This window comes from Lampris incognitus, chromosome 16 (genome assembly GCF_029633865.1).
Source record: "Lampris incognitus isolate fLamInc1 chromosome 16, fLamInc1.hap2, whole genome shotgun sequence".
Lineage (NCBI taxonomy): Eukaryota > Metazoa > Chordata > Actinopteri > Lampriformes > Lampridae > Lampris > Lampris incognitus.
Window position 1 is genome coordinate 44,504,683 of NC_079226.1, and position 16,553 is coordinate 44,521,235.

Consider the following 16,553-nt stretch of genomic DNA (forward strand, 5'->3'; position numbering starts at 1 on the left):
GGTCGACGGCTCGCGCCCAAAATCACCGAACATCAACTCCAGTAGCGTCTAAATCAAACCATCTTGTCAAATTACCGACATACAATATTGTTTGGAATAATGTTACAGGTATATTTCACAAGATATTTACCCTTACTTACTACGGAGTCAGAGCACCATCACACCGCAATCTTCAGGCGCTCCACACAAGAAAAAAAAGAAAGAATACCCAAGATGCACTTGGATAACTTGCACGGAGTTACAATAAAAGTCCGCCACTGCCACTTACTGGTCAAAACATGCAATGACAACCAAAACTATAAAAATACACTCACAATCTGCCTCACAATTTAAATACATCAAATGACATTTTACATGGCTTGACAGTGTAACAATTACATATATTAACAGTTAAACTATACTAAATTTAAGTGGAAAATCATTTAACATATTTAACAGATTTACCACCCGGCTACAACGAGGTTGAAGAAGCTACAATGGCGGCGGACACAGCTGAGGCATTGCGTGCCGGATTAGCAGCTATCGCTAAAGAGATACAAGAATTCAAACAAGAGCTACGAGGTGACTTTGCCAGACTCAAAGATGAGGTGAAAAGGGAAGTGAAGGAAGAGATTGCTTGCTTCCGAGAAGAAATGACACACAGAAGTTTGCAGAGAGCAACGGCGAAATACAGGCGCAGAAAGCGCACGAGTGAAGCCCAGAAGCGCATAGCCGAGCTAGAGGAATGGCAGGCGGACTCGACAGAACTGCTGATGGACATGTCGACCCAAACGCGCCAGATGCAAGAAAAAATAATGGACCTGGAAGGGAGGTCAAGGAGGAACAATATTCGAATCTTTGGTGTGCCAGAGGAGACGGAGGGAGGCTCCATTACCCGGTACGTGGAACAACTCTTGAATACTCAACTTGACTTAGAAGAAGGGACCAATCTCCAGATACAAAGAGCTCACAGAGCCCTCGCTCAAAAACCCCCTCCGACAGCTCCCCCCAGGTCAATAGTGGTGAACTTTCAACAGTTTGATATAAAAGAAATGATTCTCAAGAAAGCATGGAAAAAGAATAAGATAGAGATAGGGGACAAACGTATTTACTTTGATCACGATGACGCAGCTGAAGTGGTCCGGAAAAGAAAATCATATTTGGGCATTAAGAAAGTGCTCAAGGGTAAAGGAATTCGTTTCCAGACACCCCTCGCCAAAATAAGGATCCACTGGAACAACGGAACGAAGACATACGACAATGCCAGGGAAGCTGCGATGGACATGAAGACGAGAGGCTGCGACATCGAGATACCAGACGATGACACGGCAACCACGGCCACAGAGCAGGTGGAGGCGACTGGGGCGTGAGCAGGGTGGCAACGAGTCCAAGGCGTGAAAGGAGGACGTGATGCTGCACAGCGAGCGAAAGAGAAGCTCCGGGCCTATCGGAGAAAGTAGGATTGGTATCGTTCTGACTGAGTTGAGCTCCATTACAAAAGGCTTTTTCATCACATGCCACGGAGAGAGGTAGGCTATATGGTTGCCAAACGTTGGACATGCCTAGACAAGGCTGTAAGGCCTATCCCATGTGATGGGCAAAATGTCAAGTCTAGAGTGGGGCCCTTTCTGAAAAGGATTTCCCCTTCACCTACCAACGGGGACTCGGGGTGGTTAGGCCCCTTTAGTTGGAAGTTATTTTTGTTGTTGATTAATGTGTTTTATATTTGTAGTTTTTTTGTCTGGAGCTCTGTGGGAATATATGGAAAAAGAGTATCAAGATGTCTAGATGGTTCACACTACTAAAATAATGTCGCTGAATGTTAATGGTCTAAATATGTTAAAGAAGAGGGAAAAGGTTATGATTAAGCTAAAAAAGGAGGATGTACAAATCATATTCCTCCAAGAGACCCATTTAACACAGATAGAGCATGGGAAACTTAAGAAATATGGGTACAGACATTCATATTATAGCTCCTACAAGGAAGGGCGCAGGAGAGGTGTTGCAATTTTAATATCAAACAAAACCCAATTCGATTATGATAGGGAGATGGGAGACAAGGAGGGGAGATATATTATAGTGAAGGGGAGGTTAGAGAACAAACCAGTGACACTGGTAAATATATACGCCCCTCCTGAAAGTGATAAAAAGTTTTTTTAAATCTTTGTTTGATGAGATAGCAAACGAGTCAGAGGGGGGGTCTTAATTTGTGGGGGAGATTTGAATGTCGTTTTGAATCACAAAATGGATACGACCAGTCTCAAAAGGACTCAATCACAGGTCACTCGGTTTGTAAATATATCACTGGAAGAGATGGGGATGGATGATGTGTGGAGACAATTACACCCTCAGGAAAAAGACTATACACATTACTCAGCTGTACATAAAGTTCATTCAAGGATGGACTATTTCCTTATGAGCAAAGACGATATTTACAGAGTAAAGGAGTGTGGGATTGGAGGGGCGGATATCTCAGATCACAATCCAGTATATTTAGAAATGAATTTGAATTGTAGAAAGCGAAATACGGTTTGGAGGTTTAATGTGGGTCTACTGAATAGTGAGCAGAGTAAGATTATGTTAAAGACGGATATTCGGACATATCTAGAAGAAAACAGCAATGGGGAAGTAGACCCAACAATATTTTGGGATGCCATGAAGGCGGTCATCAGCGGAAAGTTAATAGCGCATTCAGCATTGATCAAAAAGGCAAGATCAATTATATCCAGAAAGAATACGGACAGGTTAAGAGAAATGGAGAGGGAATACCAGACTGCGGGAAACCCCGTGGTGTTGGAGCAAATCAAATCGGCTAAGTCAGACATTACTAAAGAGCTGTTAGATGAAGTTGAGAAAAAAAGCTTGTTTCTCAAACAAAGATATTATGAAACAGGCCCGCGCGCAACTAAACTGTTGGCAAAACGTATTCGCAAACAGCAAGCAGTTGGCCATATACATAAGATCAGAGACCCCCATTCAAATGAGTTAACGAATATACCAGAAAGCATAGAGGACATATTTTTGGGATATTATAAAGAGCTATATTCACAACCCACACCTGCACCCGAAGCGGAAATTAATACCTTTTTGAATTCATTAGATTTACCCTCAATTGGACGGCTCCAAAATGACAAATTAACAGCTGACATCAAGATGGAAGAGGTGATAGATGCAATAAATTCTTTGAAAAACAATAGAAGCTCGGGCAGCGATGGATACCCTGCAGAATGGTACAAAGTGTTTAGGGAAGAGCTTGCACCGTTACTTCTGAGATCCTTCAATTGGACACTTCACAATAATAAGATACCACCATCATGGTCAGAGGCAATAATCACAGCCATTCCAAAACCGGGAAAGGATAAAGAATATTGTGGGAACTACAGACCTATTTCATTATTAAATGTAGATTATAAAATATATATGACAATTATCTCCAAAAGGTTAAACTCATTCATAGGTGATTTGATAGATGAAGATCAAACAGGATTCATGAGAGGAAGACAAACGCATGATAATACCAGAAGGACCTTGCATATTGTTGATCAAGCGAGTAAGAGAAAACAAGCTACACTATTAGTAAGTTTAGATGCAGAAAAAGCATTCGATCGGGTGTCTTGGAATTTTTTGTATGCAGTATTGGAACGACTAGGGTTCAGCAATAAGTCAATACAGTGCATTAAAACATTATATCAACAACCTAATGCTCGGATTAAAATAAACGGGAGTTTAACGAACAAGTTCATTTTGCAGAGGTCGACAAGACAAGGATGCTGTTTGTCTCCCACACTGTTTGCGTTATTCATTGAGCCTTTAGCGGAGGCCATTCGCCAAAATGAAGGAATTAATGGAGTGACAGTGAATGGCACTGTCCACAAGGTGGGGCTATTTGCTGATGATGTCATAGCCTATCTTGAGCAACCACATACATCACTCCCTCAACTAATGAAGCTACTAGAACTATATGGTCATTTATCTGGATATAAAATTAACATCTCAAAAACACAGGTGCTAGTTCTCAATTATACTCCAACCACAGAATTCAAGGGAAAATTTGACTTTAATTGGAATCTAAACAAAATCAAATATTTGGGAATTTACATTACCAAGGAATTGTCTAAATTACATAAAGCAAATTACGGCAAGATCAACGATGTGATGCAAAAGGATACTGATAGATGGTCCACTCTGCCACTTGACTTCAGCTCAAGAATTGAGACAGTTAGAATTAATATTCTACCAAGGCTTCTTTACCTATTCCAATCGTTGCCTTTAGAGGTGACTCAAGCTCAATTTGATAGGTGGGATAGGACAATATCTAAATTTATTTGGGGAGGGAAGAAGCCCAGAGTAAGGTATGAAACTCTCCAACTCTCAAAGGAAAAGGGAGGTATGGGTTTACCAAATCTAAAAGAATATTTCAAAGCTGCCCAGCTGAGATATGCTGTTGACTGGCGTAGGCAAGATTACATGGCAAAGTGGAAAGTCATGGAAAGGGAATATGGTGGGTACCCTATTCAGAATATTTTAGGAGATAAAGAAGTATACAAGAAAACAAAAACCCACATGGATTCAGTCACATTATTTACACTGGGGTTATGGTTTAAATTGATTAAAATCAACAAATTACAAGATGAGATACAGTTATTGAGATGGGTAGCATATGATAGAGACTTTACTCCAGCGAGGCATGATACAGTTTTCAAATTGTGGGTTAACTGGGGAATCACAGCATGGTGCACTCTAGAGGAAAAAGGGGAGATGGAGAGTTTTCAGGGTATGAAAGTCAAGTTTGATTTGGAGAATCATGACTTCTTTAGATATTTACAATTAAGGGATTATTACAACAAACGTATCAGGAGAGGACCCTCCATGGAGGTGAACAGTGTGATTCAAATTATAATTAACGCATATAAAGGGAGAAAATCTAGGACTATATCTGTACTATATCAAGCTCTCACAACTAATAAACACTCAACTACATAGTATATAAAAGAAAAATGGGAATTAGAATTTGACACAGAAATTACAGAGGACGACTGGCAGAATATGTGGAAAGTTCATCAATCCTCCACTAGTTCGGGGATATGGAGGGAATTCTCCTGGAAAAATCTGATACGTTTTTTTATTACACCAAAAATCAAAAATAGATACTCCAGCACCAAACTGTCATGCTGGAGGAAATGTGGATCAGAGGATGTAGACCACTCGCATATATCTTGGAAATGTAATAAGATAGCGATGTTTTGGGAGATGGTTCATGATGCAATACAAAAGGTACTTGGATATGACTTCCCTAAGAGCTATATGACCCTCTGTTTCTGTAATTTTAAAAACGACGATATAGGGCCAAGTGATAGATGTTTGGTTAAGATACTGCTGATTGCGGCTAAGAAGGCAATCACAAGAAAATGGTGCCAGGTGGACGCCCCCACACAAGGACAATGGATGGAAATAGTGGAGGACATTCATACAATGGAAAAACTGACTCATCGATTGAGACTTACAGTACCTCGGATGGAAGACCAGTGGAAGAAATGGACATGGTTTAAGGAGCAAACACGCGACAACATAATTCATGACAACACTTAAGACTGGAAAGTTAGACGAAACACAGGAAGCTCATGTAGTTCATTTTTTTGTGTGTTTTTTTGTTTGTTTGTTTTGAGTTGCCCTGTTGGGCTTGTGTGCAAGTAAATGTAGATAATTCAATGTTTACTTCTGAATACGGATGATTGACCTAAAAACATCAATAAAAACTAAAGTGATAAAAAAAGAACATGATTCACCGTAAAATTAATAAAGAAATTGTGTGGAGAAGGTATCAAAAATCTTAAAAGATCATAACGTAAAGCATGATTTAATCCCTCAAAATATTCAAAGCTCAACCCTTTGGCAATTCCTGCTTACTTTGCTACTGGAAGTTGAATCTATGCATTTTCAGTGTGTATTGCAAAGGACAGTGTGTTAGTTTGGGTATGTGTGTTAATTTGGATGTGTGTGTTGGTTTGGGTATGTGTGTTAGTGTGGATATGTGTGTTAGTTTGGATATGTGTGTTAGTTTGGGTATGTGTGTTAGTTTGAGTATGTGTGGTAGTTTGGATGTGTGTGTTAGTTTGGGTATGTGTGTTAGTTTGGATATGTGTGTTAGTTTGGGTATGTGTGGTAGTTTGGATGTGTGTGTTAGTTTGGATATGTGTGTTAGTTTGGATATGTGTGTTAGTTTGGGTATGTGTGTTAGTTTGGATGTGTGTGTTAGTTTGGGTATGTGTGTTAGTTTGGATGTGTGTGTTAGTTTGGATGTGTGTGTGTTAGTTTGGGTATGTGTGTTAGTTTGGATATGTGTGTTAGTTTGGGTACATAACACAAACACCTCGGACCCAACTACACCTGTGTGTGTGTGTGTGTGTGTGTGTGTACAGAGTGATCTATCGTGTCAGCAGGTGTGTGTGGGCAGGAGTGTGAGTGTTCCTCCAGGACACAGGAGGCGTCTCTACCGCCTCCATCTAACACATACACACTGAGGAGCCAAGTGACCACACCCTAAACCCAACATGGAGAGGGTCAGTGAATGTGGAGGTGAAGGTGTGGAGGTGTGTCAGGGTGTCAGAAGAGACTCTGTAGAAGGACAGAGTTCCAGCAGACCAGTCCAGATACACTCCTACTCTGTCAGAGGAGGAGGGGGAGATACTTATCTTTGTGTCTCTATTATTATGACAGGCAGTGTATCTATCACTAGTACACACCAGACTCCAGGACTTTTCATTAAATCCAAGAAAACAGTCTTTACCTCTTCCTCTCCTTGTGATTCCTCTGTAAGTCACTCCTATATGAACATTTCCTTCCCACTGTACCTCCATGTAACAGCGGTCAGTCAGACTTTCTCTACATAGAACCTGTGTCCAGGAGTCAAATCTGTCTGGATGATCAGGATACGACTGCTCCTCCTTCACCCATGTCACCTTTCTGTTGTCCTCACACAGAAGGAGGCGTCTGTGTGCTGTGTTTGGGTCCAGTGTGAGTTCACAGGCATCTGATGGAGACAACAAGACACAATACAGCAACGGGTGTTGATCTAATATTCCTCTTCTGTTTGGTTTGTGTTGATTTAGTCACAGGTTGGAGCTCATCTATCAATATGTTCATGAATGTGTAGGTGTCCTCGTGTACTGTATTTGTTTTGCCACATGTTCTGCACGTGCATCTTGTTTAAAACGCAGCTTCTACGTCACGTGATAAGAGCTCTATAAGACAACTGGACATGTCTATTTCAACTGAACAGTTTGACATTAACACATTATTTTAACTGTTTACACAAATAATCAAAGCACTCTTTGTTATTGTATTCCTGCTGAGTGTTTCTGTGTGTACACGCATCATAATAAATAATGTCACTCATAATAAATAATAAACATAATAAATAATGTGAATCATAATAATAATCATAATAATCATAATAAATAATAATCATAATAAATAATGTGAAATATAATAAATAATGTGAAATATAATAAATCATCCATCCATTATCTTGACCGCTTATCCTGCTCTCAGGTTCGCGGGACTCTGGAGACTATCCCAGCAGCCAATGGGCAGCAGGCAGGGAGACACCCTGGACAGGCCGCCAGGCCATCACAGGGCTGAGAGACACACACACACACCCATTCATTCCTAGGGACAGTTTAGTACGGCCAAGTCACCTGACCTACATGTCTTAGGACTGTGGGAGGAAACCGGAGCCCCTGGAGGAAACCCACACAGACAACATGCAAACTCCACACAGGACGACCCGGGACCACCCCCAAGGTTGGACTACCCCGGGGCTTGAACCCAGGACCTTCTTGCTGTGAGGCAACCGCGCTAACCACTGCACCACCGTGCCACCATAATACTAAATAATGTGAATCATAATAAATAATGTGAATTATAATAAGTAATGTGAATTATAATAAATAACATGAATTATAATAATGTGAATTATAAAAAATAATGTGAATCATAATAATGTGAATTATAATAAATAATATGAATTATAATGTGAATTATAATAAATAATGTGAATCATAATAAATGATGAGAATTATAATAAATAATATGAATCATAATTAATAATGTGAATTATAATAAATATGAATCATAATAATGTGAATTATAATAAATAATATGAATCATAATAAATTATGTGAATTATAATAAATAGTGAATTATAATAATGTAAATCATAATAATGTGAATTATAATAAATAACATGAATTATAATGTGAATCGTAATACATATGAATTATAGTAAATAATGTGAATTATAATAAATAACGTGAATCATAATAAATAGTGAATTAAAATAATGTGAATCATAATAAATAATATGAATTATAATAAATAATATGAATCATAATAAATAATGTGAATTATAATAAAAGTGAATTATAATAATGTAAATCATAATAATGTGAATTATAATAAATAACGTGAATCATAATAAATAATGTGAATTAAAATGAATAATGTGAATCATAATAAATAATATGAATTATAATAAATATGAATCATAATAAATTATATGAATTATAACAAATAATGTGAATCATAATAAATTATATGAATTATAATAAATAATGTGAATTATAATAAATAATGTGAATCATAATAAATAATATGAATCATAATAAATAATGTGTTTAGCGAGAGTGTAGATTAAAATATCTTCTCTGACAAATACCCAGACTGGTCATAAAAACATTGTGTACAGTCAGTACAATGTACTGGTTGTGACTGGAAGTGGTGCAGAACATCTTCTCTTGTTGTCTTCAGAGACCAGATTGTCTCAAGTGTACTTGAGTTCCTAAAAGGACAATATAGGACTTACTCTAACCTCAATATTTGCAAAAGTAATTAAAAAAACAGCACCAACAGCCTTGTGATGACCTGGCGGCCTGTCCAGGATGTTTCCACGCCTGCAACCCAATGGCTGCTGGGATAGGCTCCAGAGTCCCGCGACACTGAGAGCAGGATAAGCGGATCGGATAATGGATGGGTGGATGGATGGATTTATTTGTCACATCCCTGCCTGGTCAGCCCCTCCCTCGTCAGGCCGCTCCCACTGCCTTACCTAGCTCATCTGGTTCATCGACTTCACCTGGAGCTCTCCAGAGCTCACACCTGACCTGCATCTCCAATCAGGCTGATCAACCCATCTCGGCCAGGATAAGAAGCCGCTCGGCTCTCCAGACGATGCCAGATCGTCCTCCCACTACAAGTGTTTTGACCTCCCTGCCATTGCCTGGACCACACCTGTACACTTACCACGACCCTGCCAAGACCACCGCCAGTGCGGGAACCACGACCCTGCCATGCCCACCACCTGTACGAGAGCCTTGTGCCTGCCTAAACCCTACAGGGCCTAACCCAGCAATTCATGCAGTTTCATGGCTCAACTAAACCCGCTACTACAGCAAAACCCGGCCCAGGCCCCAGTCCAAGCCCTAGAACCTAGTCATGTCCCTGTACAGCCCAGGTGAGAACCTAGCATCCCCAACCCCAGCGGCCCTCTCGCCACAGCGGTGCTGTCGGCGTTGTCCTTCTGCCCGTCCACCGGAGAGGCCCTGCGTCCTAGTCAGCTCCCGATTGGTCCCAGCCGTCATGCCGCCTGCCTGGAATCCCTGGCCCCATTCGTTTTTCCCGCAGCTGCCACACCACCTCCGAGATCTGAATCCCCCGCGGCTGCCACACCGCGTCCGAGGTCTGTCTCCCCCGCGGCCAGCCCGCCGCCACCTCCGAAGTATGGTTGCCCCGCGGCCGTCCCACCGCCTGCAAGCTCAGTCCGCCCCGCCGGAACAGGACACAGCCGAACCGGCGCCAATGCTCCCTTCTGCATGCAAGGTGGGCACGCTCACCTTGGGAGGTTGGATTGGTGAGGGACGCCCAGAGGACTCAGCCCAACCCAGGTAACGGTCCTTCTAACCGTCTCTTTGTGCCTGACCAGGTCCGTACCCAGGTTCTCCAGTGGGCTTACACCTCTCAGTTCGCCTGTCACCCTGGAAACAACTGTACCCTGTTTAAGCGCCGGTTCTGGTGGCCCACCTTCTCTTCAAACACCCACGACTACGTCCAGGCCTGCACGGTGTGCGCTCGAAGCAAGTCTTCTCACCTACCCGCCTCTGATCTCCTACGACCCCTGCCTGTTCCTAGTGTGTGTGTGTGGGGGGGGGGGGGGTCTTGTCACGTCCCTGCCTCGTCAGCCCCTCCCTCATCAGGCCTCTCCCACTGCCTTACCTAGCTCATCTGGTTCATCGATCTCACCTGAATCTCACACCTGACCTGCATCTCCAATCAGGCCGATCAACCCGTCTCGGCCAGCATAAGAAGATGCTCTGCTCTCCAGACGATGCCAGATCGTCGCACCACTTCAAGTGTTTTGACCTCCCTGCCATTGCCTGGCCCACGCCTGTACGAGTACCGTGACCCTTACAAGATCACCGCCTGTACGAGAACCACGAGACTGCCAAGCCCACTGCCTTTTGACCTCCCTGCCATTGCCTGTACGAGTACCACGACCCTGCCAAGCCCACTGCCTTTTGACCTCCCTGCTATTGCCTGTACGAGTACCACGACCCTGCCAAGCCCACTGCCTTTTGACCTCCCTGCCATTGCCTGTACGAGTACCACGACCCTGCCAAGCCCACTGCCTTTTGACCTCCCTGCCATTACCTGCACCATGCCTGTACGAGTACCATGACCCTGCCAAGCCCACCGCTGGTACAAGAACCACGCCCCCGCTAAGCCCACCGCCTGTCCGACAGCCTTGTCCCTGCCTAAACCGGCATATAATAAACGTTCCTCTTTGGCTTTTCCCCCCATCCTGTCTCTCGTTCTGCTTTTGGGTCCTACACCTGGTAGCCCTGACAGTATTTATCAAATGTTCTGACATATGAAGTTTCCATGCTACTCTTGTGTGCCGCAGGGACTACTTGTCCAATCTGGCCTGGGGAACGCCTTGGGATCTCCCATAAGGAGCTGGAGAGCGTTGCTGGGTAAAGGGACGTCTGGAGTGCCCTACTTAGCTAGCTGCCACCACCGCGACCCGACCCCGGAGAAGTGGCTGATGGATGAATGAATGAATATTAGCCCTAACAGAATAGTAATATTAGTCTTAATAGAGCCTCAATAGAGTCTTAATAGACTTTAACAGCGGGGCTCTGGTGAATCAGAATCAACTCAAAAGTCTCTCGTCATTCTCAGGGGAAAAAAATCAAAAATGCGTCCTGTCCCTCAAAAGACGCTCTTGTCAAATCCTCTACAACACAAGGTGGGCCCATTTAACACGGGGACTTTACAGTATTGTGTCCCTTTAAATCTTCTTTTTCAGTAATTAAATGAATATTACACAGGAAACAATCACAGGAAGTGTTTCCAGTCGTCTGTTAATCATTCTAAACATTTTATCTCACTTCAGTATTGTTTGCTAACATGTTTTCTCAAGTCTTTTGTTCATCTGTCTTCATATGTCCATATTAGAGGACAGAGTCTGTTCAAATAAGACTATTTCATGAATAAAAGTGAAGGTTCCTGCATAAAGGTGGCGCTGTGGAGGCTCCACACATCTTAGGTGTGGTCTCAGGTCTTCATACATTTCTGTCAGATGTGTGAAGGTGATAAATCCACTTTTCATGTAGAAACCTCAGCATGAAGGAACCACACACACATTAGTGTTGAAGTTCCTTGATAATGAGACCTAATGACTGTTCGTCTCTCAGCAGTGTGATGAAGACCCATCATGTCAACCTTCATCTTCCTCCCCAGCAGGGTGTGAATGAATGGATGTCCCACACTGTTGTGTGGACCCACTCTCCATCTAAACATCTGAATGTGATCTGCTTTGTTCTCATGAAAAACTAAACACAACTTACACTTCCTCAGACCCGGCTCCAACCTGCACCCTCCAGCATGGTCCAGCCTGGGGGTGGAGGAGAGACACAGTCACACCAGCACATCCTCCATCTAATAAACCTCCACCCAGTATCAGTCCTGTCCTCTGTTACAGAAGAACCAGTCTGATCCAGCATCAGAGTAGGAGGAGACATCCTTGTAGGAGACATGATGAGTGAGGGTCATCCAGCCGGTCCATACCTGAGAGAGTCCAGTCTCCAGTGTGGATCCTCCAGTCCAGCAGAGAGCAGCTTCCCTCCTGAGTCTCCTGGCTGGTTGTAGCTCAGGTCCAGCTCTCTCAGATGGGACGGGTTGGAGCTCAGAGCTGAGAGCAGAGAAGAAACACCTTCCTCTGAGACCAGACAGCCCGACAACCTGAACACACACACACACACGCACACACACGCGCGCACACACACACACACACACACACACACACACACACACACACACACACACACACACACATTAATGATGGATTACATTTATACAGCACTTTATCTGGACAGCCAAAGCGCTTCACATTGAAGGGGGAAACTCACCTCAACCACCACCAATGTGTAGCACCACCTGGGTGGTGCACGGCAGCCATTTTGCACCAGAACGCTCACCACACATCAGCTTGTGTGTGGTGTTCCCCACCTGGCTCTCTCCATCTCTCCCTCTCAACCAAGATTTGGCGCGGTCTCAATCGCGTCGCCCGACAGGAAGTTGGATAAAGGGATGTTGCCAAGCAACAACTACAACACTACACCCTTGTGGTGGGACTCACCACAGCCCCACCACACCATATTACCACGACACTCTACACTCACCATACAATAGTCATTTGATTTGGCTTTTTCTCCCTTTTTCTCCCCAGTTGCACTTGGCTAATTACCCCACTCTCCCGAGCTGTCCCGGTCTCTGCTCCACCCCCTCTGCTGATCCGGGAGGGCTGCAGACTACCACATGCCTCCTCCCATACACGTGGAGTCACCAGCCGCTTCTTTTCACCTGACAGTGAGGAGTTTCACCAGGGGGGCGTAGCACGTGGGAGGATCACGCTATTCCCCCCAGTTCCCCCTCCCCCCTCAACAGGCGGCCCGACCGACCAGAGGGGGCGCTAGTGCAGCGACCAGGACACATACCCCATACCCCATACCCACATCCGGCTTCCCACCCGCAGAAACGGCCAATTGTGTCTGTAGGGAAGCCCGACCAAGCCGGAGATAACTCGGGGATTCGAACCGGCGATCCCCGTGTTGGCAGGTAACGGAATAGACCGCTACGCCACCCAGACGCCCCTGCATTTTGATTTTAAACACGTTGCGATACGCTGAGTATTGGAATACATATTTTGTGACATAGTGCGGTTTTGTGTGTGTGTGACCCAACCACACTTGTGTGTGTGTGTGTGTGTGTGTGTGTGTGTGTGTGTGTGTGTGTGTGTGTGTGTGCCAGCGGCACAGGGCGTGTGTGATGCGTCAGTGCAGTAATACTGGGGTAGTAGTGCTTGTAGTTAGTGCAGGCTACATGCTGCTTCTGCTTGCTACTCTCTGCTCTCAGCTACTGCCGCCGGCTAGCCCTCTTTGCGGGGGTGAAAAGAGGAGCCGAGTGCGTAAGTCTCCCCTGCCAGTACATAGCCTCTCTACCGCCAAGACTCCTGCAGTGCCTCCTCGTGGCCACACACGGTAACTGGGTACCTTGTGGTCCTTGGCTAAACTGTAAGGGATCTCGGAGCTACAGTGGTCCCCAGAGCCCTAATGCGCAGGCCCATGTGAAGTGGATACACCCTGGCATTGACCAACCACTGTCCCACTGCCTTGTGGGTAAGTCTAGGACGACAAAGGCTAGAGGAGCACACCCTGAGAGAAAAGCAATGTGCATGGCGGCGCACGATAGGCGGTCCTCTGACAGACTGGAGCTCCGGCAGCCTCCTGCAGCTGTGGAAGAGTGCTGGTCGTCTTGGGCCCCCCTTGCCACCGGATCCCACCCGCAGTGACGAAGTGCTCCTGGGACATGCGCACCCCCAGCAGCACTGTAAATAATCTCTTTGAGCAGGTATCCAGCTCTGCCTCGGTGAGACGAGCAACCAGAATATGGATCAAAGTCTGTGGGCGATGGGGTGTCTGGTGACGGGAGCAGGTATGAACGCACTGGAAGCTCCTAATCAGACCCCTGCACGCCAGCGGCACGGGGATATTCATGGTCGCCAGCAGCTGGGTTTGAGTGGCAGCTGCTCCCGGCAGACCCCTGTGTGTCTGAGCAGCCCTATTTAGGAGCCACACTGCTCACCCCAACCGGGGAGGGGCCTAGAAAAGGTGGCCTAAACATTGCCCACTCAAAACATCCTGGATAGGCTACCGCACCTGTCGGGACATTCCACTCTGCGGTCGAGATAAAAAAAAGAAAATAATTCCCTTTAAACTGGCAACATGGAACATAAGAACTCTGCTGGACGTTAATGCCGAAAGACCTCAGCGAAGGACTGCACTCATTGCAGCGGAACTCAACCGCTACAATATTGACATTGCTGCACTCAGCCAAACCAGGTTCCTGGGTGAAGAAACTGCTCTGTCTCCCCCCTGAAGTCGATGGTACCACCCTCATAAAGGACCAGAAACTCATCACAAAAAGATGGGCCGAACATTTTGAGACTCTTTTGAACCAGCCCTCCCCAACAGATCCCTCGATCTTGGATGAACTACATGTCCGCCCCACCATCCAAGACCTTGACCTTCCACCAACCTTTGAAGAGGTTCATTTTGCAGTTAGGTCGCTGAAAAATAACAAAACCCCCTGGTCCTGACAGTATCCCTGCAGAGATTTTTAAACAGGGAGGCTACCTCTGCACCCGTGCACTTCTCCTGTTCATCTCACACGTATGGAAGAATGAAACTGTCCCTCAGCAGTGGAGGGATGCTAACATCATCTCCATATATAAAGGCAAAGGAGACAAGTCCCTCTGTGACAACAGCTGTGGCATTTCACTACTGGCTGTTGCTGGAAAAGTCCTGGCCAAACTCATGTTACACAGGCTGGTAAAAACCATCTTAGAGGAGCTGTTGCCTGAGTCACAGTGTGGGTTCAGGAGGAATGGGAGTACTGTGGACATGGTGTTCACAGCACGGCAACTCCAGGAGAAGTGTAGGGAGCAACATCAGAACCTCTTCATAGCCTTCATCGACCTGTCAAAGGCTTTCGACACAGTCAACAGGGACATCCTATGGAACATCCTCCTGAAGTTTGTCTGTCCACGAAAGTTTGTCAACATCCTTCAAAGATTTCATGTGGGGATGATGGCACGTGTGACCATTGGAGGCCAGGAATCCGAGCCCTTCAGGGTGTGCACCGGGGTACATCAGGGGTGCATCCTTGCTCCAGTTCTCTTCAACATATTCCTCCTGTGTGTGATATTGCTGCTCCATAAGGAAATCAGGAAGGACAGTGGGGTTACTGTGGACTTCAGACTAGATGGAAACCTATTTAACATCCGTAGCCTCCAAGCGGTCACAAAAATTACATCTGAGCACATCATCGAGTTACAGTACGCAGATGACTGTGCAGTTGTGACCCACACATCCGAGGCACTACAAGCTACCCTTGCAGCTGCTGCAAGGGCGTATGGTAGGCTGGGGCTCTCTATAAATGTGGCAAAGACTGAAGTAGTATGCCAGTGGGCATCTACTCCATCTCATTCACCAACCTTCACCATCTCCGACAAACCACTTGCAACAGTGGAATCCTTCAAATACCTGGGCAGCTTCCTCTGACGACTGCAGCATCGACAGGGAGATGCAAAACCGGATTAAACAAGCGTCATCCTCTTTTGGCAGACTTAGGAGAAGGGTCTTTCAAAACAAAGACCTCAACCTCCACACCAAAATATCTGTCTACTTGGCAGTTGTCATCACGACTCTCCTCTACAGCTGTGAGGCATGGACCCTGTACAGCCACCACCTCAGGATGCTTGAGGCCTTCCACATCAGATGCCTACGATGCATCCTGAGGATAACCTGGCGTGACTGAGTGCCCCGTACTGAAATACTCCGCAAGACCAACTGCATCAGCATGGAGGCTACCGTCACCCGGCACCAACTTCGCTGGCTCGGTCACGTCATCAGGATGCCAAAGGAGCGCTTACCGTGTAAAGTGCTGTATGGCCAGCTACATCTTGGCCACCGCTTGGCAAGGGGCCAGAAAAAACGGTACAAAGACCAGCTGAAGACCATCATAAAAAAGTGCGGCCTGAACCTGAGCCAGCTGGAAGACACTGCCGCCCAATGCTCCATCTGGCAGCAGCTCTGTCAACAAGGGGGGGCAAAAACTCGAGAAGGACCGTGGTGATCGACGGACCAGGAGACGTCTGAAGAGGCATGAAGCCAGTACCACACCTACACCCCCGTCAGTGGTTTCACCTGTTCTGTCTGTGGCAGACATTGTGGATCGTGGATTGGGCTTTACAGCCATAAGAAGACTCACAAGTGACAGAGACAGGATTGTCATCATCGGACACGACGGACAACCTAAAGCAAGCAAAGCAAGTGTGTGTGTTTATGTTTGTGTTTGTGTGTGTATGTGTGGGGGGGTGTACGTGTTATGATGTGGATCCCTCTGGAGACTGGGGTGACATCCATGGAGACACCTGTGAGTGTGATGAGAGGAGCTGT

General features: G+C 45.4%; 1 protein-coding gene across 1 annotated transcript in view; it reads right to left on the bottom strand.

The window, feature by feature from the left end:
• Positions 1–6,404: 6,404 nt before the first annotated feature.
• Positions 6,405–16,553, bottom strand: part of LOC130126110 (uncharacterized) — a 96,891-nt gene continuing 86,742 nt past the window's right edge. The window contains 3 exon segments of the mRNA XM_056295472.1: positions 6,405–7,009; positions 11,883–11,929; positions 12,103–12,276. Coding sequence (XP_056151447.1) covers positions 6,405–7,009; positions 11,883–11,929; positions 12,103–12,276 — 826 coding nt within the window.